This window comes from Mustela erminea, chromosome X (genome assembly GCF_009829155.1).
Source record: "Mustela erminea isolate mMusErm1 chromosome X, mMusErm1.Pri, whole genome shotgun sequence".
NCBI lineage: Eukaryota > Metazoa > Chordata > Mammalia > Carnivora > Mustelidae > Mustela > Mustela erminea.
The window spans coordinates 128,899,796-128,924,835 of record NC_045635.1 but is presented as its reverse complement, the minus strand read 5'-3'; the positions used below and the strand labels follow the sequence as shown (position 1 = coordinate 128,924,835).

Genomic DNA, 25,040 nt, shown 5'->3' with positions numbered 1-25,040 from the left:
ACATCAGGGCCATTTAAACACAAATATTTATGGTTTAGAACCATCTCAAGGTCAAGAGTAAAGGGAATTTTCAACCTTATGAATGGCTGTTAAATGATTAAAAAAGGCTGGACTCTCAATGGCCAGAGACTCCCAGAAGCACACTACAGCCCAGCCCAGAGAAGCAGCAGTGGGGCTGGGCAGCCACTACGGGCCACTTTGGAAGCCTTATCTTTAGAACCCCCTTCTGGGTGGGGAGCCACAGGGCATCAGGCCTAGTAGAGATACCTCCGGCTTACTTCTGCTGCCCCAGGGTGCTGAAGCGAATGCTCCTCTTGGAACCCTGGCCTAAAACTGAAGTGCCAAACAGCACAAAGAACCCCCAGACCAAAGGGAGCCGCACGCTATTTGCCAAGAAAGGTCATCTTACAGGCCATTTCAGCTAGTCTGGGGGAGCTTGAGCTCAGGATGCAGTCAAGGACTTGTAGAGGCCACAGGAAGGGGTGGCCAAAGCTGCCCTACAACTTTAACACAAACTACTTAAGGACTAACAGGAAGACCCATCTCCTAGACAGCTGGTTCAAACATGGCCAGAACCATGCCTGGTCTTCACTTCTCCCCATTTCTGATCACATTGCTGGTCTGGGACCCTCATCAAGGAGAGCTTCCACAGCAGCCACTTTAAGGCAGCACTCAGTGCCTAGGGACTCATCAGAGTGGAGTTGTAAAGGAAAATCTTGAACTGACAACTTCTCATCTAGGAAGGTCCAACTCAACATCCTAGACAACTGAGAAGATGCCAATCCTGGCCAACTTAGCAGCCGCCTTCTCAAAATAAAGGATTGTGACTTCAGAGTTTCCAAAAAGCACCCCCCCACCATGAATCCAGATGCACAGACAGACACGAAGTTGGATTTATTGGTGGGCATGAATAGGACGGGAAGGGGTAGTGCTAAGGTTCTCATGAGTGCAGAGCCCTCCATTTGTCCAAGGGACCACGGTTAGGGATGTATTTGACCCCACAGCCATCTGGGATAAGCCGCTTTTCAGCCACCATGTCTTCAAATTCATCCGCATTGAACTTAGTAAAGCCCCACTTCTTGGAGATGTGGATCTAGGGAGAGATGAAAAGAATGTCATCATAACGTCTGGACACTGAGACAAGCAAAGAAAGAATGGCGCTTTCAGTACAACTCACCTTCTGGCGGCCAGGGAACTTGAACTTGGCCCTGCGTAGGGCCTCAATCACATGCTCCTTGTTCTGCAGCTTGGTACGGATGGACATGATGACTTGGCCAATGTGGACCCTGGCTACTGTGCCCTGGGGCTTTCCAAAGGCACCCCGCATACCTGTTTGCAGCCTAAATTGGAGATAGCCATGAGGTCAGACCCCAGCATCCACCAAAAGGGCTGTCTCCAAGGTCCCTTAGGGCAACCCATACAATCAACAGGCTGCATACACTACCGAGGAGGCTACTGTTTGCAGCCATGGCACACTGGGCCCCCACAGACAAAGAGCACAGTCGGCTTAATTGGCTGCAGAGAACAGAAAACCCCAAAACTGACTAGCCAGTCCCTATGAGGTGGCACTGGGCTCATCTGAAAGACTGAACTGTGACTGCTTCAGTTACCTGCCTTCTGGCAGATGGCTGTCAGCAGGATTAAAGCTACTCCCTCAGAAGCACCTCCCTCCACTAGTCAGTCACCAAGAGGCAAACTGAGTCACCATGCCTCTTATGCTCGTTCCCTCAAGTCAATTATTCTGAGCAGTGGTAGGAGGGGGAAACAGTCCATTAAAATGCACCCGGTAACATGTAACCTGGTTTTATTACAGGTGGTGGAGTTTGGTTGTGCGAGGCCCATTTCTTTACTCTGATTAAGAAAAAAAAATCGAGCCGAACAAGGACCTCAACTATGGCCATACACCTGAAAAGGCAGAGACCCAGGACCCAGCTCACCTGTCTGCTCCAGCACAGGACAACATCTTGTTGATGCGGATGACATGGAAGGGATGGAGCCGCACTCGGATGTGAAAACCATCTTTGCCACAGCTTTTCACCATGTATTTGTTGGCACAAATACGGGCAGCCTCCAGGGCTAGGTTGACGATGGGGGGGGGGGAGGCAGCACAGTGAGACAGGACAGCCCTGAAGCAGTTACCGTAACCCTCCCTGGCTCTCACAGCACATCTGTAGCGGCCATGTTGACAAAGGCTGCTCGTTGCGTACTCAGGAGTAACTGATAAAGCCCAGGCAGTCAGAATGGACAGAGTGATTAGGAAGGCGCCCTGCCTCACCTTCAGAGGAGAGCTGCTCGTACTCATCGGACACCATGTGGCCGCACAGTGGGAACTCATCTACTTTTGCCTTCTTCCGCCCCAGGTCAAAGATGCGAATCTTGGCATCTGAAAAGAACTTGTTAAGTGTGTGGGAGTGGGTGCCATAGGCACCTCAGTCAGTGGAGCCAAACCTGTTTAGTTTGGAAGCTCTCCCACTACTTACCAGGGACACCTCTGCAGAAGCGAGATTTTGGATACGGCTTGTTCTTGCAATACCGGTAACTGCGGGGAGGGGGGGAAACCCAAGTTTACAGTTCACAACTGAACCCAACAATACTTTGGGGGGCTCCCTTAAACTAAGACAAAAGGAGGACAGGGAATGGAGAGGACAACAATGTGTCAATCTCCAGCTGTCTCCATCCCTGGTGGTTTTAAGCAAGACATGGTCAAAGTAAGGTGGTGAGATGTTAGAAAACACCGATGCTAATAACATAAAAGGAAAACAATGTCGCTTGATCCCTTATTATGGTTTCATACTTCGCATAAAGTCAACATGTCCAAAAGGGCTTTTTCAGTTAAAAAAAAAAAAGTATGTCTCACTTCAAGGCACTGCCAACTCGCTGATTAGTAATTCAGTTCATGCCGTCCACCGACTTTTGGACAAGTGGCACTAAATCCGCCTCCGAACCACGTGTGAAGAGATCCTGACGCCCCCTGCAGGGCACACGAGGCGGCTGAGCCCGCTTTTTGGGGCGGCCCTTGGCGTCCGAAAAGGCACGGGCATGTCGCCCAGAAATAAGACCGGGATAGTACACAAAGGCCCTGGAAGGGTATCGAGCCTAAAAACGTGGCGAATTTCCCAGACAGGAGGGAAGCAAGGCGGACGTCGCTCCCAGCCCGAAAAGTGGTGGAACGGATGTAGTCCAGGGTAGTAAATCTCCCACCCCGAACAAAACAGAAACAGCTCTAAAGGGCAACATCAACTTTTAAAAGAAACAGTATAACCAAAGACCCCAAGCGACCCGGAAGATATTGGGAAAAACGTGGAGTCTGTTCCCAGTACAGGAAAGGTGCACTAGAGGCCCCACCCCACCGTTGGTTTTAGAGGCGAAATACGGATCTCCCTCCTTTTTCACAGCTGCTAAATTTCACGGATTCGGGACTCACCACCGGGCGGGGCGGCGGCCCATGGCGACACCAGGATCTTCAGTGGCTGCAACGAAACAGATAAAGTCGGACAGAAGACTAAGGCAGGCCTCAAACTAGGCCAGAAAATCAGCAAGGGCAACGCACGGCCCTAGAACATCTGCTACTCACCGCGCCGAAGAAAAAGAGGCGCTCCCACGCCTGCGCATGCCTTATATAGGCCGACTATCTTCACGCGTAGGTACCATAGAGTCCTGGACAGGGCGGGTGGACGCTCTGTCACACTTCCTAGACCATAGACGCAGCACCGTTCTGCGCCTGCGTGCAGGCGTGGCTTCCGCACACACTCAGAACGGAGCACAGCAGGGTGTTAGCATACGGGCAGCCGGTTGGCCAATCTGGCGTCGCCACATCGGCACGAGAAACCAGCTTCCGGCTGGCCATCTTGGGTGTAGAACTCCCGCCGAGACTTTGCCATCACAAAAACACATATATTCCTGGAATTGAAAGAAGTAAAGTACCCTAGAGTGGGGCTTACGGCGGCTGCGTGCGTGTTCCCGGAGGTCACGAGGCTGAGACCCGGCCTCCGAGCCTCCCTCTGGGCTCCAGGACTCCACGGCACACGCCATGCTGGAGTCTCGGTCCGAGTTCCTTTGTCGGCGGAGTGGCTGGCTTACCCCGCCCACGTCTCCCCCGCCCTAACCGAAGAGTCCGGACCTGCGTTGCCGGGAACTTCGCGCACAGCCTCCGGTCAATGGAGACACGGGGCGGGGCTGCGCCCTCTCGCGAGAGAAGAGCCAGGGAAAAGCCTCCCCCATGATCCGGGGCCCGAGAGACCCCGTGTGCGGCTTAGCTCCAGCCCCGCCCACCCTGACCCGGCTGAGAAAAGAGACAGTAGGCTCTGAAGCTTGACTTGGACTGGGAGGACGGCGAGTCCAACCAAGATGGCAAAGGAACACGACATGTCATTCCTTCTCTGGCTGCGCCCCAGTCCTGGGCTCTGAGAGCGGGCTTTCTGGGCGCTTCCACCCTCCCAGGGCCCATATTACACAATCTCTTCCCCTCCCACTGCGTGCCAGGGCCCGGAGTGTGTGCCTCTGAAATGGTTCGCAATAAAGCGCCCGCCCCCACAACAATAGTATCTCGAAAGGTGAGCAGAATTAGTGCTTGAGTTACCAGCAATCTCAGTAACCGCCAGAAGTGTCCACACTTCTGGAGGTGGGGTCAGGAGAAAAGTAACAAAGTCTTTCCCGTGTCATTTGATACCTGTGGCCTCTGCCAAGGAGGGAATCCTGCTCAAACACACCTGATCTCCAGGACAATCTGTCACTTGAGTAAATGCCTGCAGGTCCCTTTGTGGTTTCCACTTACACCGATGGTGCAGGGTGCTATCCAGGGCACCCAGCGCCCCATCCATCGAGGGACTCTAGTTCTGGAAAGTGGGTGAGAGCCTGTAACTCCACTGGAGCAACTAAAGTCAGGTCATTTTGTTCTGCTACCTAGAGCATTTAGAGTTATATATATATCAAGCATGCTATAGCCTCTGCCTGCTTATCACATTCATGGTTATCTTTTGTTATTGTTGTTACTGTTTTTTGAAGTAAGTGCCAAACCCAACATGGGGCTTGAACTCTCAACCGAGGGATCAAGAATCTCAAGCGTGGGGCGCCTGGGTGGCTCAGTGGGTTAAAGCCTCTGCCTTCACCTCGGGTCATGATCTCAGGGTCCTGGGATCAGGCCCCACATCGGGCTCTCTGCTCCGCAGGGAGCCTGCTTCCTCCTCTCTCTCTCTGCCTGCCTCTCTGTCTACTTCTGATCTGTCTGTCAAATAAATGAATAAAATCTTAAAAAAAAATAAAAGAATCTTATGCTTTACTGGCTGAGCAAACCAGTTGCCCCCACGGCTTTCTTTTCAGAGCGTTTCAAAAATGCAGGTGTTCCCAATTTAAGGTTCTCACAAAGCTTCATGAAAAAGAGCTGCTTCTGACCATCCCATTAAACATAGGGATGGGGTGTTCAGATCGACTGTAATGAATGTACCCTCAAATTCCTCTCTGCCCAATACTTTATGCCCCCCCAACATTTTGTATTCCCTTGTCTACCTCACAGCAAGATTGTCCTGGCATTAAAACCCATCAAATAAGACACCCCTGAGTCCAAGTTTCAGTCCACCTACAAAGTGTAATGCTAGGTTTCACACCAGCAAACGTGCTACTGTAACTTCTACAAAGAATATCTCAATTAGGGACTTCAGCACCATTCAGTGTCTCAGCTTACCTCACTCTGACAGCCTGAGAATCCATCCCCATAATGCTCGAATAGGATTCATTTGTCAGATACAAGTTAAATCTGGGGATTTGTAATGACGTGTGCTATATTTCCTCATGGCTCACACTTTGTGCCCAGGCGACACAAGGGATTGCACAGATCTCAAACACAATATGAGTTCCTTTACAAAGATCGTAACCCAGATGGCACAATGATACCTTATCTACCAAGGAAAGGTCAGGCCTTTAGATACAGGGAAGCAGCTATTTCCAACTACAATCGACACTCCGAGGGACTGATGTCACCCCTTTGTCAGCTTCAGCTGAGGCCCACCAGAGGCCACAGTTCCAGGCGTGGCGGTCCCACTCCTCCGACCACCGCCTTATCTCTCACAGGAGAAACATGACCTGGGAACTCCGCTGACCTTGGGATTCTGTAACCCCCACAACTGAACGTTGTTTGATTTTCGGCCCTGCCCACCCTGGCAGGCAGAGGCACTAAGGGAATTTGTATAGGGCCCTCGTGAAAGTTCTCTGGTTGTCATACGGGTGGCGTGAGCCGAGCCCAGAGGGAAGGAATCCGGACTCGAACTCGTCCTTCCTTCTCGGCGCGTTCTCAGGTGCCCTCGGGGATCGTCGCGCACCCCCATCTTCATGACCGTCCTCGCCACCGCAGTGGCCGCTGGGGTTCCCCGCATCGCTTACTGCCGGGGTTGGCCCTTCATCCCGGTGAGCCGCAGGTGAGGGCCTGGCGACCCACGAGGCCCCTGCCAGCCACGGGGGCCTCACGTCCCGCTTCCCACTGGCCGGGAGGGAGCCCCGCACTGCGGCCCGAGGGCTGACCAGACCGGCCCCCACATTCCGGCCCGGCAGTCTGTCTTCCCGGACCCCTCCCCGTCCGGATCCTGCACCCGTCGGGCACGAGTCAGGCTACGGGAAACAGACAGGGTTTCCCAACAGAGGGGACCGACTGGGAGGCGTCGGTCACTCAGGGACTGGACGACTGGAGTCACAGAGGTAATGCGGGAGGAAGCTGCCGCCCCCAGAGCAGGGGCAAAGGGTCGGAAGAGGTTGGCGTCCGGGGAGCCTAGAAGCCAGGATGGGGGCGCCTTGAAGAGCCAGAGCCTGGAGCCCTGAGGAGGAGCTGCTGCAGTTTCCCAGGGAAGGAGGAGCCCCACCACCCAGCAAGAGGGGAACCCGGGCAGGAGGTCATTTCGGAGGCTCCGGCTGCTGGGTCACTAACCCCTTCCTCAGTGGCACCCGTCTGGGGTTCAACCCATCTGTTGGGACTTTTATTTCAATGACGGTGTTTCTTCTACTTTTAAAGTTCTTTTTCAGGGACGCCTGGGTGGCTCAGTCGGTGGGACGGCTGCCTTCGGCTGGGGTTGGGATCCCAGCGTCCTGGGATCAAGCCCCTCATTGGGCTCCAGCCCCCGCATGGGGCTCCTTGCTCGGCAGGGAGCCTGCTTCTCCCTCTGCCTCTGCCGGCCGCTCTGTCTGCCTGTGCTTGCTCGCGCGCTCTTTCTCTCTCTCTCTCTCTCTCTCTGACAAATAAATAAATCAATCATCTTTTTTTTTTTTAAAGAAAGGCTCTCTTTCAAATCTGCCTGGACACTTTTCTTGTTTTTATGTTTTTACTATTATTTTTTAAAGGTTGTATTGATTACTTGAGAGAGAGGGAGGGAGAGAAAGCACGGGGCCGGAGGGTCAGAGGGAAAAGCAGACTCCCCGCTGAGCGTGGAGTCCCAGTGGGGGACTCCATCCCCGTCCGGGGACTCGATCCCAGGATTCCGGGATCATGACCTGAGCCGAAGGCAGGCGCCCAACCACCTGAGCCGCCCAGGCACCCCCAGAGCGCTGGTTTCAGGCGGGATCTCCGTTCCGCTCTCTCACTTCCCAAAAGCCCTTCCTCCTAGCACCCAGGAAACCCAACCCGGCAGCTCCCCGACACAGCCCCAGCCCGTCCCTGAGTCCCTGATCCCTCCTCTGTTCTCATGGGCTCTGCTTCCTCCGGGACTTCTCTTGCTTACCTGTGGGCCACCCATGCATCTCAACAGCGTTAACTAATTTTCTCATTATGGATTCCCTCGTCTTTCTCTCCAACTGGCCTGGCATCCCTGGGTGGCAGCAGCAGGGGGCCGAATGGCACCGCCCCGCCCGCCCCGGCCCAGGCTCGGCCGATTGGCACCGAGCCTGTGGCCAGCTGTCCAGGGCCCCGGGGATTGGACCAGCGGGTCCACCTGCCAGGCTCGGGCGAGGAGGAGTTGGCAACGGGGACTGATAAATTCTGCCCCGAGTCTCCGCACTGTCCTCACGCTTGGCAGGAGGCCTTTGTGCCCAAGACACGCACCCCAGAAATGAGCAACTGAGACTTGAATACATTTGGTTATCTAGAAATGTGCAACGTCGGGGCACCTGGCCAGCTCGGCTGGTAGGGCGTGTGGCTCTTGATCTCGGGGCCGCCAGTCCCAGGCCCACGTTGGGTATAGAGGTCGCTTAAAAACGAAACCTGTTTTATTTTTGTTGTTGTTGTTTGTTTTTTAAAGATGTTATTTATTTATTTGTCAGAGGGAGTGAGCACAGGCAGACAGAGTGGCAGGCAGAGGCAGAGGGAGAAGCAGGCTTCCTGCTGAGCAAGGAGCCCGATGTGGGACTCGATCCCAGGACCCCGGGATCATGACCTGAGCCGAAGGCAGCCGCTCAACCAACTGAGCCACCCAGGCGTCCCAAAAAGAAAACCTGTTTTTAAAAAATGGGCAGCTTCTTGACAGCCCAAACCAACGAGCCTAGTCTTTCAAGGCCAAAGCCACGCGGAGGGAAAATATTCGCGACATCCCTAGCAAAGAACGGACAGCCCTAGCGGAGGAGGAGCGCGCCTCTTTGCGGGAAGCGGTCACTTTGTGTCTGGCAGTGCGTTGAACGCCGGTAGGTCTCCATCAGGCGGTTCCACTTCCAGGTGGTTATAACCCAGAGGGAGACCGGCGCCGGTTCACAGCAGGCTGTTGCGGCGCCAAGATGCAGTGCGGAGAGCGAGCGAGGACAGGCCAGAGTCCCGGCAGCCGGGGATCCGTTCCGGAAAGCACGGTGCATCTGTGCTCTCCGATGCCGTGCGGCCGGAGAAGGCACCTACACATTTGTCTACTGACATGGCCGGTTTTCCAAGACGTGTTGCTACGGAAAAGAAGTGGAAAAGGAAACACAGTGGAATCAACGTGTAGTGTGTGTAAAATCGAGTAAGGACGTTGCAGATCGCAGCGGCAGAATACAGTGAGAACAGAGCGACAATTGTTAACAATGTGGCGCAAACTAATGTCGCTTTGGAAACATTTTCAATCACGTGCTGTACAAACATGCAGGGTGCTCAGGGAAGATGGTCCAGCCGCCCTGGAAGGCGATTCCGCAGGTCCTTTCAGAGCGAAGCACCCTCCCGAAGCGCCCGGCGGGCTCAGTCGGGAGAGCGTGGGACTCTGCACCTCGGGATCGTGAGTCTGAGCCCCGCACTGGGTGTAGACGCTTCGGCGCCCGTCTGCGCGGGACCCAGCGACCCTAGCCGTGGGCACTTACGCCAAAGAGACAGAAACTTGGGATCCCACGAACACCTGTGTGCGAGTGGTCGTAGCGGGTGTGTTCGTGGAGGCCTGAAACGGGGAACAAGCCAGGTGTCCCTCGGCAGGTGAACGCTTGAGCCTGACCGGTGGATCCACACGGAGGACCGGAGCCAGCGGCAGGAAGGAGGAGCTAACTGTGGATTCATGCAGCGGCCTGTGCGGATCGCAAGGGCATTACGGGGGGGGGGGGGGGGGGGGGGGCGGGGCGCGAGGAGGAGCCCACCGCAGGCTCCCCACCCCGGCCGCGCACCGCATGGTTCCGTGTACCTAGCAGTGTCCACATGACGGAATTCTAGACGAGAATACAACGCTGGGGACCGTAACGGGGGCCGTGGTTTGGGAGGAGAGGCGAGGAGGCTGTGCTCACGTCAGGTCAACAGGAGGGGTCCTCGTGAGGGACCCACGGGACGCGGATGCCCGGGGCAGTCACGTGAATCTCCACGCGCGAGGAACCTGCAGAGCCAGCGCGCCTGCGCACACACACGGAGCAACTCACACGGCGCGGCTCTCAGATGGCACCAAGGCCGCTTCGCGGTGTGCGATGGCAGGAGGCGTGCAACCTGCCAACCCTCGGGGAACTGCGGCAGGCATCTTGGGGTCTCTCACGTCCCCGCGCGTCACTTCTTCAAGATACAAGCTCAGGGGTGCCTGGGGGGCTCGGAGGGCTAAGCTTCTGCCTTCGGCTCAAGTCAGGATCTCAGGGTCCTGGGATCGGGCTCTCAGCTCAGCGGGGAGCCTGCTTGTCTCTCTTCTGCCTGCCTCTCTGCCTACTTGTGACTTCTCTGTCAAATAAATAAACAAAATCTTTAAAAAAAAATCAATTTATACGGTGCATGGGTGGCTCAGAGGGTTAAGCCTCTGCCTTCCGCTCGGGTCACGATCCCAGGATCCTGGGATCCAGCCCCGCATCGGGCTCTCTGCTCAGCGGGGAGCCTGCTTCTCTCTCTTCTGCCTGCCTCTCTGCCTACTTGTGACTTCTCTGTCAAATAAATAAACAAAATCTTTTTTAAAAAATCAATTTATACGGTGCATGGGTGGCTCAGAGGGTTAAGCCTCTGCCTTCCGCTCGGGTCACGATCCCAGGATCCTGGGATCCAGCCCCGCATCGGGCTCTCTGCTCTCTGCTCAGCGGGGAGCCTGCTTCCTACCCCCCACCCCGCCCCCGCCTGCCTCTCTGCCTACTTGTGATCTCGGTCTGTCAAATAATTAAATAAAATCCTTAAAAAAAAAAAAAAAGATACAAGCGCAAACCAAAAGCACGCAAGCAGAGCTCCGCGTGGACAGACAGGAGGACGTGCGCGGCTCTGCACAGAGAGCCCCTACCGTCCTTCCCCCGACCCCGGCCTCCCGCCCCTGGGGATGGCCGTCCAGCTGTCGGACAGTTAGTTCCCAGGGCCCGACCGCGAGGAAGGCAGCCGTGGGAGCTGAGCAGGCAAACGGCCGTGGGAGCTGAGCAGGCAAACGGCCTGTACGGATTGGGCAGAGGACGTGTCCGTCAGGCCGCAGGGGCTGGGGTTCGTCGGGGACCTGGGGGGGCGGGTCCCGTCAGGAGCCGAGCTTCCTCATTGGCTGAGCCAGCCGGAAGAGGGGCGGGAAGCCGGCGCCGCGCCTCCTGAGGGGCGGAGCTTCCTGTGGGCGCGCCAAGGGATGAGAGAAGACGGAGCCGGGGGTGGCCGGGGCGGGGCCCAACAGGCCTGGACGACGCCCGAGCCTTCTCGACACCGCCCTCCGCCCCCCCGCCCCTCCGGGTCCTGGAGGCCCCGTTTCCCGAGACCTGGGGGGCCTACCCATTCTTCCGCGGGGAGGCAGGGGAGGAGCCTCTATGGAGTGCAGGCCCCGGGCGGCCTTGGGGCGCGGGGATGGGGGAAGCGCGGCTCCGCGGGCTTCTCTCCCGCTGCGCCCTGCAGGGCGCCCCCCGCCCAGCGCTGTCCTGAGAGTGTCTGGCCCCTAGGCCGCCACGGCCAGTGTACTGGGGACCCCAGGGTCCTAGTGAGGAGGGAGCGGGCGGGGGGAGGAGGAAGGGGGGCGACTATCCCCCGCTCCCCCCCAACCCCGCCCCGGGATGACAGAGCGCCCTGTCACTCCGTCTCCAACCCCTCCCAGTCCTGGCCTCTGAGAGCTGCCCTGCTGTCCGCTCCTGGGCACTTCCACCCTCCCAGGGCCCAGACTGTGGCCCTGCCTCCCCCAACATCCACTCCCCCACCCCCCCAGCCCCCACACCCCCCGCTCCTTGCGAGCCCCGCGCACTGTGTTCCAGGGCCCCTGAGCGTGTCTGTGTCAGGGACGGTTCCCTGTCAAACATAGATCCCCAAGATCCCAGCACCCCACCCCACCCGCACACACAGGCCTAGTATCCAGGAAAACGTGGGCAGAGCTGGGGCCTCTACCCGGGAAGGTGGGGTTCGTCAGAGGTCTCTGTCCACGCTTCTGGGCATGCGGACAGCAGAAAAGTCACAAAGTCTTTCCACGAAACTCGACCGGTGTGGCCCCCCTGGGAGGGAAAGCCGCTCCAGCACACCCGTGCTCCAGGCCCACCTGTGGTGGGGACCATCGGGGGTGCCTGCGGGCCTCTCACCTGGGGAGGTCAGTCAAGATGAGCCCGGCAGACCAAGCTGGAGCTCGCGGCTTCTCCCAGAGCGAGCGGGCGCGACCAGGTGGTTCTCACGCTGGAGGGCTGCACAGGGACAATCACCCTGGGGGTTTGTTCAAACTCGGTCACTGGGCTCCACCCCAGAGTCTCTGATCTGGCAGATCTGAGGTGGGGCCAGAGAAAGGGTGCCTCTGACAAGCTCCTGGCTGCCGCGGCTGCTGCTGCCGCTGCCCTGCCGCTGCGGGTCTGAGACAAGCCCCCCCCCCACCTCTACCCTACCCCCACCCCCACCCCCACCCCACCCACCGCCCGGCCCTCGCGGTGGTGAGAAGCCGGTGGTCAGAAGCCGTGCTCTGGAGGCCTGAGACTCCTAGGGGTGTGCGTGCCTGCCCTCCCTGGGGCTGGCTCCTTTGCAGGGTCCCCACGGGTCTGGCAAATGTCAGGAGGGTGCTAGGCCTCGAGGGACCAGGGACTGCCCTCGAGTGGCAGTCACCCTTTCCTGCCTAGGTGGTGTGGAGGGCACCGTCCACAGCCCAGGCACGGGAAGAGTGTCAGCTTTGTCCAGGTGCTCGGGAATTCCCAGACTGGGGCTCGTGACGTGTGGACGCGTGGGAGAGAGGAGGGGCGATGAGCCCCGGGGCTGGGAGTGGGGATGGACAGAACTCTCTGATGAGGCAGAGGAAAGACCCGAACGCTGGGCTCGGGGATGGGAAAGGAACATGGGCCCTGAGATCCAGAATGAGGATTTGGGTGGCGGGCGGGGGAGAGTGGCGGGGGACCTGGAGACCACACGGGGGGCTCTCCGCCCGAAAACGGCCCTGACCGTTGTCTGGTCTGTGCGTGCGGTCGGCCCTCGAGCTGGTGGGAGGCCGCTGCCTCTCTTCACCCAGGGGCTCTCCCAGCTCCTCGGTGATGCTGCCCAGACCCGCTCAATGCCCAGCACCACTGCCCGCCCGCCTAGGCCGGTCTTGCTGGTTGGTGTTCGCTTGGCAACGTGGTGGCCTCTTGTCTGGTTGGAGCCGCAGGTGAAGTGCGAGGCCAGTCACTGGCCACCGTGTGTCCCCAGAAGGAGCAACCCTGGGACCCCAGCACCTGAGCGTGTCCTGGCCGTGAGACTACGTGGAGGAGCTTCTGGCTTTGGTTTTCCCGCTCGCCTCCTCCCGGTCCTGCAGCCGCTGGCTCGTCAGGCTTTTCCCCGTGGACTGCTTCAGGCCTTGTTCATGGGACGAGCCCTGAGTCACACCTTGCTGCTGTTTTTTTCCCCCACCGTGTCACTTGTCCCCTGACTTTGTAGTTTGGGGCGTGTGTTTGGTCAGGCAGACAGTTTTGGGGTTTGTGTCATCGGACTTTCCAGGCTTTTCCTTGTTTTTTTTGTTTTTTGTTTTTAAGTCGCTTTATTTGCAAGAGGAGCGCGCATGCACGCCCCTGTGGGGAGGGGCGGGGGGGGGCGAGGGAGAGAGTGGATCCTCAAGCAGACCCCTCCCCGCAGGGGCTCCATCCCAGGACCCTGAGATCAGAACCTGAGCCGAAACCGAGAGTCGCCAGTGGGATGCTCAAACGACAGAGCCTCCCCAGGCGCCCCGGCTTTTCCGTCTTTGCAGGGTTGCGAACAGAACCCGCGGAAAGCCCCAGAAAGCAAGCAGGATACGTGGCAGAGCTGCTGTGGGGCCCCGCAGAACCCAAGGAGCGTGCGCACTGCCCTTTGCTCAGGGGTTGCTGCGGGCAACCAGCCCCGGAGGCAGTCGGGGGGCTGGGGGGCAGGAAGGGCTTTCCCATCCCAGAATCCCAGCAGCCCTGTCAGCACCCCCGCCCAGGCCCGGGAGCTGGGAGGCCCCCACCCAGGCCCCACCCAGGCAGGAGGCTCCAGACCTTCTCCGCTGGGCCCAGGGGCTCCTACTGCCCCGCCGCCCCCAGTCCTCCCTGCCTTCCCCAGGGGCGGGGGCAGCTTGCCCTGCTGGAGGCACGTGGGGGGGTCACCTCTCTGCACGCAGGCGCAGTCCCTGCTCTTCTCCGCACTCCCCTCTCCTCCCCTGTGCTCCAGCCTCCACGGAGCAGCCGGCAAGCAGGTCGGGGCGGGGAGCGGAGAGGAGAGGGGCAGGCCCGCTGCGGGGGTGCAGGCCCACAGGCCCCTCTTCTTCCCCGACGGACAGTGCCAGGTAGCCCCGTGTGCGTGCTGGGCTCTGCTGGCTCAGGGGGTGGCAGGTGCCAGGTGGCCTGGGGCGGGATGGGCGGTCGGTCTGGCCAAGGAGCTCCGGCTGTGGCCTCGGGAGCCCAAGGGCGTCTCCTTTCCCCGGAGAAGGGAGAAGCGCCCGCCCCATCCTTCCTGGCCGGGACTCAGAGATGACTTCCCGGTGACGACAGGCTCGGACTCGCTCGGGTAGCTCCAAATTTGTCACACAGGTTCTGGGGGCGGCGCTCTGCCCGTTGGCTGTCGCCGCTGGCGGGTGCCGGGGAGGGCCCTTGGTGGCAGCTCCTGGCACCGTCTCGGGCCGCCCTGTGCTTTTTGGACCCGGGGACAGTGGGTCTCGGGGGAGCCTGGCTCTGTGTCTCCCCGGAGCAGAAGCCGAGAGACTGGGGCGTGGCCTGCCAGGCCTTGGCTCGGCGGGGACTGTGGGGTCGTGGGGTCGTGGTTCCTGGGGCCATCCCTCCGCCGGGGTGTTGGGCCGTGTAGTCCTGGAGATGGCTCCTCGGGAGACACGCAGACCCGGGAGAGCCCCACACTCCCGGCGACACGTGACCAGTGCCTTCACCAGTCCCCTGGCCTGCGCCTGAGCTGAGCCACCCTCCTGTCCCTCGGCCCTGGGCAGGAGGAACAACCAGGAGGGCCCGGCTTCCCTGTAGCCTTCCCTCTGGGGCCCCGCGCCCAGGAGGGCTCCCAAGGGCCCCACGGGCGCCGAGTCTCCCCTGCCCCAGCTGTGCAGGGGCTCCTCCTAGTGGCCGCTCTGCAGGTGGGCGCCCTCGCTGGCCGCGGATCCTGTCCCTGCCCACCTGCCCCCGCCCCAGCTTCGCTGCCCAAACCAGGCCCTCACCCTCTCTGACCGGCCTGTCCTCAGCAGATGTGCCCACCCGAGGACAGCCCCCAGCCCCACCCACTGTGCCGTGCTTTCCTCAGCCCTCCTGCCCTGCCCGTGGCCTCAGGCAGGGCCCGCTCGGGGACCCCTGGGAAGACAGCCCCCCGCCCCCGAGGGGTGGAGGTGGCCAAGCCAGCCCCTGAGCAGCGGGACAGTGGGTCGGCCTGCCCCCCACCCCCCGCTGGGTAGTGCCGTCCCCTGGATGTCCTACTTTCCCTGTGAGGAGGGGACCCGGCTCTCTGCGGGGAGCCTGTCTGAGGTTGGGATGGGCCTGCGGGAGTGGGAGCAGGAGCTGGAGGAGGCCCGTCCAGAGCTGCAGAGTGCTGCTCGCACCTGGGGTCCCTGTGGTGGCACCTGTCACCCTGCGTGCTCGCGGACCCTGTCTTAGCGGCCACCCCATCCTCCTTCCTCTGGCTCCATCGGGATCCTGGGGCTGGGAGCTGCCCTGAAGCAGCTTGGCCCTATGTCCCGGAGGGAGGTTAGGCCCCCCCCATGCCGGGTAGCCCCCTCGGGAACCCCACAGTTCCCCAGACTAACGTTGCCCTTGTTGAAGTGCTGGGACTCCCTTCCTGTGTCGCTGAGCGGCAGCCCACCCACCCTGAAGGGCCGGTGCTTCCCTTTGCTCCCCCCCAGTCCCCTTCCAGCCTCCTGTTGGGCGGGGCGGGGCAGCGACAGGCCACAGTGAGGGTCAGGAGCAGAGGTGAGGCTGGGCCTGGGCTGGAGGCTGGTTGTGGGGGGGGGCGGGGGGGAACACCCGCGGGGATGCTCAGGGGACGCGCAGGGGACAGGACCTGCAGGGCAGGGGGCTGCTCCAGACTAGGGTGACCAGCGGTCCCCTCCCTAGAGTTAGCGGGGGAGATGGGGCCAGCCTGGGGAGGGCATGCGGCCGGGACCGCTCCTCTGCTCCCAGCGCCTGTTGGCAAACAGGCGTGGGGCCTGGGGGGGCCGAGGCTGCACCAACCCCTGCGGTTCTCGGCGGGTCCCCGGGCCTTCACAGCCTGGGTGGGAGCCCGGCCGAGGGCCTGGACCTTGCACCTCTCCCTGTCTCCTCCTAGCATCCGGGCTGGAGGGCAGGGCGCTGGCGGCGGGGGTCGGGGGTGTCCTCCGGGGGTTTTCTCTGTCCCTGGCCGGTTTGCCCCCAGCAGGATGGAGTCCCGGGACTCCTTTTCCTGGTGCCATCGGCCTGTCCTACCCTGGGGCCCTTTGCAGGGATGGCGTCCCAGCCTTGCTACCCTCCCGCCACCTCCCCGCCCGCGCCCCCTCCCGCGCGGGGCTCAGGCTCAGGCCTCGTCTGGCCTGTAGTCTCTGTCCGGCACTGACCCCAAGGGCTTGTTCTCCCCCAGGCTGGCATCCTCTGCCCTTGCTGCCCGACGTGTGTCCCAGCTGCCTGGGCACGATGTGGTGTCTGGGGATGGACAGGGGCTCCTGGTTGGGTTGGCTCGGCTCGGCAATGGAGCTGTGCTTCCGTGGGGGCCCTGGCCAGCGTGCCCGGTACAAGTGGCGGGGCCTGACTTTATTCACCTGTGTCCCGCGGGCCTCCAGTGGGACGGCCTCTCTCGGGGACTGGCCACTGGGAGCCTAGGGTAGCAGACCAGACCCAGGTTCAGGAGCAGTGTGGAGCCAATGGCTCTCTCCCCTGTCCTTAAGGCCTTCCGCAGCCCCAGGCCGTGTACCTCTGGAGTTTTTGCAGGCTCCCTGCTTGGTGCCAGGCCTCAGCGGCCCGGACTTATTTTCTCTAGCTCCTCCTGCTCGATCCTGTGCAGCAAGGGTTCAAGGCAGGTACACCACTGGGCCTGCCCTGTAGGGACCTCCTCTTCCTCTGGGAACTGCAGGGGCCACAGCTGGAGAGCCAGTGTCGGAGCACAGCTGCCAGCTCTACCCTTCGAAGAGTCTGTGCGGCACTTGTCTCAGCCTCCTTGTCCTGGGTGGTGCCGCTCTGGCAGCCCAAGCCTGCACACCTGGTGCCCCACCTTGGGCTGCTGGGGCCTCTGCCCAGGGATCCACTGTCCCATGAACCAAGGACAGCTATTGCCTCCCTGCTGTGCCCCTGGGCCCCTCAGAACCCTTGGTGGGGACCGAGGGGAAGGAGGTTGCCCTGAGCCCTTGGGAGTATGAGAACTAGACTGCCGCTGTCCTGGTGGGGCAACTCCAGAGCCCTGGGTTGCTTTGGGGAAGGGGGCCGTGGGAGCTTTCAGACAGCTAGTCCCAGTGTCATGGAAAGCACTAAGTGGAGACCTTGACGCCTGGCTATTTACCACTTTTGGATCAGGGCACATGGAGACAAATGGAGGTTGTTGTTCTTGGGGAGTAAATGAATGGAAAGGGGGAGACTGTGTACGTGGCTGGGACTATTCCCTGTGTTCTTTCGTGCCAGAAACCACAGTGGTGCCGAGTACGCCTCGCTCCCCCTTTCCTGCAACAGACAGAGGCGTGTAGAGGGCTGTCCCAGCCACAAGGCACCATCTCTCTCCCTTCGGGACGCCCCGAGCTCAGCTCCCTTTCCTCACACTCTGCCCCAGCTACTCCAGACCGTCATGTCAACCTTGCCCTTGGGTCCAGGAGGCTCCGCTTGCCTTTCCACCCAGATCCATGGCCTGCCCAGTTACGGAGTGCGGGGCAGTTGCGTTCCCAGGCAGGGTTAGTCCCTCCTCTCCACACACTTGACTTGGGACTAGCTGGTGAAAGGAGCTGCGTCACCATGCCTCTCTGAGCTCCTGGTGCACTGGTGACCTGACGCAAGCCCATGGAGCTGACCGTCAGGCCCCTCTGTCATCGGTGAGGAAGCATGTTGTGTACATGCCCACTGCCCACGACAGAACATTCAGGTCTCTGCCTGCGGCCTGGAATGGCTCGGAGCAGCCGTAGGGAGCCTGAGGAAGCTCAAGCTGAAGGGGACCGGGCCCTGGGGAAGGAGCCAGGTGGGAGTGACTTGCAGCAAACAAGGGAGGCTGAAACTGTGGGGATAGGGAGAAAATTAGAAGCAATTCATTTCTTTCATTTTTTTTCTGTGTATTCTAAACGCAGGCGTTACTCTTAGGAAAACACACACACACACGGGCAAAAGACTAGTGTGCAAGAAAAAGAAAGAAATGACCAGGAGCCAGGGCTAGATGGGGTTCCAGTTCCATCCTTGCCCCAAGCTCACCGTGTAGCCATAAACAGGAGCCCACACGTGCTGTGCCAGCGAGGCTGGCTGTGGCCAAGTCCTACTGCCTGAACAAGGAGCTGGTGAAAGGCAAGGAAGTGATGCCAGGGCCCCACCCGTCGGGGAAGGCCTTGTGGAGCCTCTGCTTCCCACCTGAGTGCTGGGAGTGGGGTCCAGCTCCTCTGCATTCCCACCCTCTGCTGGCAGGACTGAGCCAGTATGTGTGGCCTCACGTGGCATGCTACCCTGGGTTTCCTTAGCACTCACTTTTAAAAAATGTACATAGACTTTTCAGGTTATGAAATACTCCCTCCCCCACAGAAAACCTGGAGATAAGCAACAATACTTCCAGGTGAGGGCCTGGATTAGACCCAGAAGCAGTGCAGCATTTCTCCCACGGCATTAAACAAGCAGCTTTCCAGGAGAAACCCACTGGCTACACGACTTATTTCCTTCCCAGCACCCCCACCTGTGGACACCGATAGGCAGGTTGTCTGCTGTTCCCCATTAAAACAGCCATAGTCAGGGATGCCTGGGTGGCTCAGTGGGTTAAAGCCTCTGCCTTCGGCTCGGGTTGTGATCCCACGGTCCTGGGATTGAGTCCCACATCGGGCTCTCTGCTCAGCGGGGAGCATATTTCCTCCACCCTCTCTCTGCCTGCCTCTCTGCCTACTTGTGATCTCTGTCTGTCAAATAAATAAAATCTTAAAAAAACAAAAAACAAAACCAGCCGTAGCCAGCATTGTGCATACAGCCTCGCCTGATTCCCAAGTGGGCTCTCCACATCCCGTGGAGGCACAGTTCTTTGCCTAAGTAGTTACAGCAGCTTTGGGTGCCAAGTGAGGGAGTGAACCCTACAAGCAAATCACAAACATGTCCGTGGATAACATGTGATCCCTACCCAAAACCCAAAGGAAAAAGGGAGAACCAACAAAGCCAGATGTTGATCCTGGAGACCCCAAGGCCTGGAGGCCCCCAGTCCAGGGAGCCTGATCCCTATCCAGCAGAAAGAGCCCACACGTTAAAAATAAATGGTCTTTTTATTGTGTGTCCACGAAAACAAAGTCAGGGTGGCCTTGATTAATCCCCCCAACAAGGTGACAACAGACAGGAGGCATGCAATGACAACAACCATGTTCTCCTCTCCAGGAGAAGGGTCTCGCCCTCCTAGGCCCTAAGGGTCAGAGGCAAGCAGGACCAGGAGACTCCAGAGGAAAGCCTGCCCGGGCCCACCGTGCCACGGAGGGCCTGGGCACGCTGCGTCCCTGCAAGAACAAGGCAGGGGGAGCAAGTACTAACCTGGGCCAAGCCCAGCACTCCCAAGCTAGAACACACAGAAAAGCCCCCCCCCCCCTCCCCCAGCAAACACGACTAAGGCAGTCAGCCAGGACTTCTGAGAACAGCTGGCCATGAAGCCAGACCCTCAGGGCTCCGTCCAGAAGGGGTTGCCGTCCTCGGCCTGTATGGAGTAGTAAACAAAGAGCAGGAAGGCAGCAAAAACCAAGAACAGGAGCAGCTGGCCCCAGAGCGGGACCTGGCGGTCCTGGCCCAGACCAGCCCCTGGAGCCTGCTTTTCTGGCCGGATCGCACGACGGGTGAGCCAGGAGGTGGGGGAGGATGAAGATGAGGATATGGGAGAGGTGGAAGAGGACGTGGGGTAATAGGACAAGCCCAGGGAGCTTCTGGAGACGTTGGAAACAGGGCGGTAGTGCACGATGTTGTGGTAGGCGCTGTCCCGGCCATAGGCAGGGCGTTCCCTTAGGCAAAGAGGAGAGCAGATGAGCCAGGAGGCCCTGGGCCCAGAATAAGCCCCGGTGCCTGGCCCTCCCTGCTACTCACCTATCCTTGCTTTCCTCTTCAGAAGAGAAAAAACTGTCATCGCGCACCTACAGATAAGAGTCAGGGAGAGGGGACTGGCCGGCAGGGTCAGTGTGGCCTGTCCTATCCCTCAGTCCGAACTTCCCCAGCCGCCTTATTCTGACTATCACTTAGAGGCCCAGGCCACGTTCCCTCCAAAACTCCTCTCAGTTCACAGCCTCATGTCTGTAGAGCTTTGTCAGTTGCTCAATGACTGTCCTGGCTGCCTGCACCTTGCTTTGTGCCCCAGGATTCTGAGAAAGCTCTCAAACCTCCATCCCAGATCTGGGTGCAAGGCACATCCCACGTGTTCCAGCCTTAAGAACCCCGACAGCCCCTTGGAGGAGAGCCGTGACTGGGAAGGTGTCTGCTCACCCCACTTCTCTGGGGGCACAGGACCTACCATTTGCACCCAGCGGCCCCCTTGTTTTGTCCAAACCCAACTGTGAGCCCCATGGGTTGTACCTGACTCCTCTACAGTCAGCTCACCTGGTGATGAAAGGTGTCTGTATCTGCGAGTGAACTGGAGGGCTGGCGGAATCCCTTGGAGGTGCCCACAGGCTCAGGCTCCCCGTATGTCCTGGTGGTCAAGTAACTCTCCTCGTAGTAGTCATCACCATAGCCTTAGGAAGCAAAGGGGACAGCAGTGCTCCCACTTGGCCCAACGGCCCTAATCTGAATCCCATTGGGGGCCTGCAGCACGGTTTCTCCCTTGTAGGGCTGCTGAGGATGATGGGGATTGAGATCTCAGATTCTCCCTGACACCAGGGTCCCTGAAGCAGTGGAATAAAGGTGGCAGGGTGTGCCCACCCCACCCCAGCTCAGTCTTACCCTTGCTCTGGTAAAGTAAGGCGTCTTCCTTCTTAGGCAGATCGTACATATCCGAGTCGACGGACGCTGAATCTAAGTCTGAATGGGGTGGGGGGAGGACCATTTGCCCCCATGGCTCCCCTCCCTTTTCCCCGTGCCCCTCCCAAGTCAGCGCCCCGGCCACACCCTCCCGACCCCGTCCTCCCGGTCGCCCAAACCCTGTCCCCGTGGGCGGCCAGGTGGAGCGCCGGGGCGGGGGCCTCACCCGAGAACCGATAGGAGAAAGAGGATGCGGACGAGTTCGGGGGCGAGAGCCTCCGCCTCTGGGTCTCATACTCGAAGATCTTCTTTTCGTAGAGCTTGCGAGTGGAACCTGGCCAGACACGGGACGCGAGGCGGTCAGGGCCGCAGGCCGCGAACCCAGGGGTAGCGCGGGGAGGGGGCCCGCCCGCCGCCGCGTACCCACGACAGGCCCGTGCGGGATGTTGTACTGGCGCAGCACGGCGGCCAGCTCGGCGTCCGACAGCACCGCGTAGTCGTCCATGGCGGGCGGCGGGCGGCGGGGGCCTGGGGGTGGCCCGGGCCTGGCGACACGAGCCGAGCTCACGGCTACCTCAGAGCACGGCGAGGGCAGCGCGAGCGGCTCGGGAGCGGCAGCACTCGCGTCACGCCTGCGTCACGCTCGCGTCACGGCCGCGGACCCTGCGGCCTGCGCGCGCGGCGCGGGGCGGGGCCAGGCCTCGAGGAACCGTCGCGGCAACCGGGCCGGTCGCGGGAGCAGGCGGGGCGGGCCTGCGAAAGCCCACGCGTCACAGACGGGCGGAACGAGCCCGGGGGATAGAGAGGGGCAGGGCGAGCGCGGAAGGCAAAACTGCGCAGGCCCGACGAGCGGCGGAGCGGGCGGGGCACCGCCCGCGGGAAGGGGGCGGGGTCGGGGGCCCGAGAGACGTCACCTGCTGGCGCGTTTGGGCGGGGCTTGAGGGAGTAGCGCGGCCTGCATGGGAGGGGAAAGAGCGTGGGCTCGCGGGGGCGTAGGAACGGGGCGGGGTCAGCGACCGAGGCGTCACCGACTGGCGCGTCCCGGTCGGAAGAGAGACGCTGGGGACCCTAAGCAACTCGAACCGGCAGAAACCGGTCAGGACAGGAAAGCGGCGCAGTACTGACGCGCTGGGCGTGGCTCGCGCTCCCTGAGTCACGTGGGCTCCGCCTCTTTCCCGCAGCCCCCGCAGCCCCCGCCCCCTCCCCGCCCCGGACTCACGCGCCTGGGCTTCCCCCGGCCGCACCCTGGGCGGCCGACCCTGACACAGCCCGAAAGGGCCCGGTCCCAAGAGCGGGCTCGTGGAGAGGCGCGGGTCCCAGGCCAGGCGCCGCTGCGAGCGCTTTGCGCGCGTGCCCCACGCCGGGGAAGCGGCCGCCTCAGACCCTGGTGCCAGGCCCGCCTTCCCGCTCGACGCGGCCCTGGCCTGCGCACCTGCGCCTGGCCGGTCCCCACCACCTCCCTCCCTCCTCTGTCCGTCCCGGAGGAAATGGGGCACTGGGCCAGAAGGCCGCCGGCTCTCCAGGAGCAAGCAGCCTTGCAAGGGACTGCGCGTGCCAGTAGGCACTGGCCCAGGGCCGAGGGAGGCGTGCAGACGGCGAGTGGACGCCTCACCCACCGTGCCATCCACCTGGGGCGCTAGGGGTTTCCTCTCCGGTTGGAATGGGAGTGGGCCCCCACTGGCCCCAGGAGGAAGCCTGGCAGGGGGCGGGGGACAGGGGGAGCCTTCCAGACCCAGAGGGCCGGCCCAGGAAGTCCAGTAAGGCTCAGCAGGCCCTGAGTACTTGGGTGGGCTTCAGGACCCGTGGCACTGCAGAGGGGGCCCCCGAGGACAGGGGTCCAGGGTACCAGTGTGGGTGAGCCATGGGAAGGTTGCCAAGGCCTGCTGAAGAGCCCAGACTGTCATAAGGAATTCGTGAGGGCCTTGGACAGGAAAGAGCTGTTTCTGGGGAGATTGGAAAGGAGGTGACATTCATATTCTAAATGAAGTGACTCTGTGGGTCCAGCTGAAACGACCCTCCTTGGGCAGGCCCAGAACTGGGAGCATAGGGAGAGGAGGTGCTCTCTGATACCAGATGACAGCTGGTGACAGGGAGAAGAGAGGAGAGGTCTCTGGTCCAACCCAGTCTGGTTGGTCCAGCTGGTGAGGGTCACAGACAAGTTATCTGTGGGTCATGGGGTGGAGAAGAGGTAGCCACACGGGGTGGTGAGATGTGAACTTGATGTGATTGCAAAGACCCTCAGAAGAGTTGTGGCTGGCCAGGCTCTAGGCTCTAGGGGAAGTGGGCTCTGTCTCCCGAAATAGGAGGAGATGTGTGAGTCTCCAGCCAACCACGTGGTGGAGAAAGGGGGACAGCTCCAGCCAGGGTGGGGGCTGCTGCTTCTCTTTCAGAGCAGAGAAGGACATGGCATTTGGGCTCTGGGCGCTTAGAGGCGGTCTCATGGAATTTGGAGTTTTGGCAAAATCAGATTCCCGAGCACCTCTCCAAGCCTTCTTCTGCAGTGCTGGCCCCTGTCCCAGAGGCTCAGTCCTCCCCCATACCACCCCTCCCCATAGGGATCCAAGCCGTTTCCTTATGAGGTCAAGGAATTCTAGGTCTGCCTTCTCCCCAAGGAACACCCCCTCCTCCGGCACCTGCCTCAGCACTCTGCCTTTTAGGCCCCACCCATTGCCCCACTACGGGGGTCCTACCAAGGATGGCACCAGGACGCTGAGCTGTGATGGTCCCCTGTGCCCACCGCGTGGACACCTGTAGCCCAAGCCCAGCCCGCAGCAGTACAGATCTGTTCCAGACCCCCCAAAACCAGGCACACCCTAGGCTGTGGGAGCTAAGAGGCACTCTGTGCCAGCCACCCCCATTACATAGAGGAGGAATTGGGGGCTTAGAGAGGGAGACTTGCTAAGGACCTCTAGGGCAGCAATTCAATCACAGACATTCCCACAGCTAGATTTTAGGTCTCAGGGCAATGTGGCCCAGTGGGGTTTCTGAGTCCTCAGGGGCTGTTGGGGGACATCTTTGGCCTCCAGCAGAGTCTTTCTGGGAAGGTTGTGCATAGGTAAATAGGAGGAATTTTTCTGGAACCACAGCCAGGGTGAGAAGGACAAGGGAGCCACTATTCCAAGTCAAGAATAAGACGACAGTTTCTCAGGGTGCCTGGGTGGCTCAGTCAGTTAAGTGTCTGGCGTTGGCTCAGGTCATGATCCCAGAGTCCTGGGATGGACCCCCAAGTTGGGCTCCCTGCTCAGTAGGGAGTCTGCTTCTCCCTTTCCCTCTGCCCCTCTCCCTGTTCGTGTGCTCACTCTCTCAAGTAAATAAAATCTTAAGAGAAGGACGGTTTCGCTCTTAAGGATGTGATGGGAACGGCTTCTCAGCAGTGCATCGTGTAACCTGCAGTCCCAGAGGATTGCAAGTTATAAGGAAAGATACCGACATGAATACATTTCTCAGCATCCACGTCCAAGGAGAAGATTGTTCACTGAACTATTAACATTTTCTTTAAGATCAGAATGTTCTTAATACTTTAGTTTGAAAAAACTTAACTTTTCGGCACATCTTGGTAGCTCATGGACTCTTGATTTTGGCTCCGGTCATGTGTAGGGTTGTGGGATTGAGGCTTTAATTGGGCTCCATGCTCAATGAGGAGTCTTCTTGAAGATTCTCCCTCTCCCTCTGGCCACTGGCCACCCCCTCCCCCCAGTCATGCTCTCTCTCAAATAAAAAATAAATCTTAAAAAAAAAAAAAAAAACTTTACAGGCACCTGGGCGACTCAGTTGGATAAGTGTCTGCCTTCAGCTCAGGTCATGATTCTGGGGTCCTGGGATCGAGCCCCACATTGGGCTCCCTGCTCAGCAGGGAGCCTGCTTCTCCCTCTGCTTCTGTCCCTCCCCCCACTCATGTGCGCGCGTGTGCTCGTGTGCATTTTCTCTCTCTCAAATAGAATCTTTAAAAATAAATTTAGAAATGTTTAAAAACTTAACTTTTCAAGAATGTTAAAGATCCTTTGGGTTTACCTGGTGATATTCAAGTGCTTTGAAACATTGCTCAGGGAGTAACAAAAGCCACAAGATCGTGACTATTGCGAAAATTAATATGTGGAAAATTGTCAGAACCAATGTAAAACAGTGAATGGTTAGCCAACTGAAAGTCTCTTAGAGAATGCCTTGTCTTTCTGGGTTGTGTATAGAGGGGAAGCGGGGAGGTAGTGGGAAAATGATTCAGATGGAGGTGGGGCTCCCAGGATCCAGCCATG

The 25,040-nt window shown here is 59.6% G+C and overlaps 2 protein-coding genes and 1 non-coding gene across 6 annotated transcripts; all 3 read right to left on the bottom strand.

Moving 5' to 3' along the window:
- Nucleotides 1-875: 875 nt before the first annotated feature.
- Nucleotides 876-3,589, bottom strand: RPL10 (ribosomal protein L10). 4 transcript variants are annotated; one of them, XM_032330238.1, is made up of 6 exons: nt 3,425-3,550; nt 2,481-2,539; nt 2,276-2,393; nt 1,938-2,076; nt 1,178-1,340; nt 876-1,093 (listed from the first exon to the last, which is right to left on the bottom strand). In XM_032330238.1, the coding sequence occupies exons 3-6, from the start codon at nt 2,310-2,312 to the stop codon at nt 941-943; spliced, it is 492 nt and encodes a 163-aa protein (XP_032186129.1). In that variant the 5' UTR covers nt 2,313-2,393; nt 2,481-2,539; nt 3,425-3,550; the 3' UTR covers nt 876-940. The 4 variants fall into 4 exon arrangements, with proteins under 4 accessions (XP_032186129.1, XP_032186127.1, XP_032186128.1 ...); XM_032330236.1 differs by having other exon boundaries at nt 880-1,093; nt 2,276-2,383; nt 3,425-3,580; XM_032330237.1 differs by lacking the exon at nt 3,425-3,550 and adding an exon at nt 2,858-2,963 and having other exon boundaries at nt 880-1,093; nt 2,276-2,383.
- LOC116583822 lies at nt 1,388-1,521 on the bottom strand. The gene has a single exon (XR_004282921.1). It is a non-coding gene; the product is annotated as a small nucleolar RNA SNORA70 (small nucleolar RNA).
- A 15,516-nt stretch (nt 3,590-19,105) lies between the features above and the next one.
- EMD (emerin) lies at nt 19,106-21,417 on the bottom strand. Its single transcript, XM_032330889.1, has 6 exons — nt 21,214-21,417; nt 21,017-21,124; nt 20,773-20,850; nt 20,431-20,564; nt 19,924-19,970; nt 19,106-19,841 (listed from the first exon to the last, which is right to left on the bottom strand). The coding sequence occupies exons 1-6, from the start codon at nt 21,293-21,295 to the stop codon at nt 19,508-19,510; spliced, it is 783 nt and encodes a 260-aa protein (XP_032186780.1). The 5' UTR covers nt 21,296-21,417; the 3' UTR covers nt 19,106-19,507.
- Nucleotides 21,418-25,040: the final 3,623 nt, after the last annotated feature.

Excerpts from the sequence above, each read along its gene's own strand:
- RPL10 (XM_032330236.1), bottom strand. The coding sequence starts at position 3,447 with ATGGGCCGCCGCCCCGCCCGGTG. Across the intron at positions 2,077-2,275 it reads CGAGCAGCTCTCCTCTGAAG|CCCTGGAGGCTGCCCGTATT; the intron begins GTGAGGCAGGGC and ends TCGTCAACCTAG. Across the intron at positions 1,094-1,177 it reads AGTTCCCTGGCCGCCAGAAG|ATCCACATCTCCAAGAAGTG; the intron begins GTGAGTTGTACT and ends ATCTCTCCCTAG.
- EMD (XM_032330889.1), bottom strand. The coding sequence starts at position 21,295 with ATGGACGACTACGCGGTGCTGTCGGACGCCGAGCTGGCCGCCGTGCTG. Across the intron at positions 20,851-21,016 it reads TTTCTCCTATCGGTTCTCGG|ACTTAGATTCAGCGTCCGTC; the intron begins GTGAGGCCCCCG and ends CACCCCATTCAG. Across the intron at positions 20,565-20,772 it reads CTTACTTTACCAGAGCAAGG|GCTATGGTGATGACTACTAC; the intron begins GTAAGACTGAGC and ends TTGCTTCCTAAG.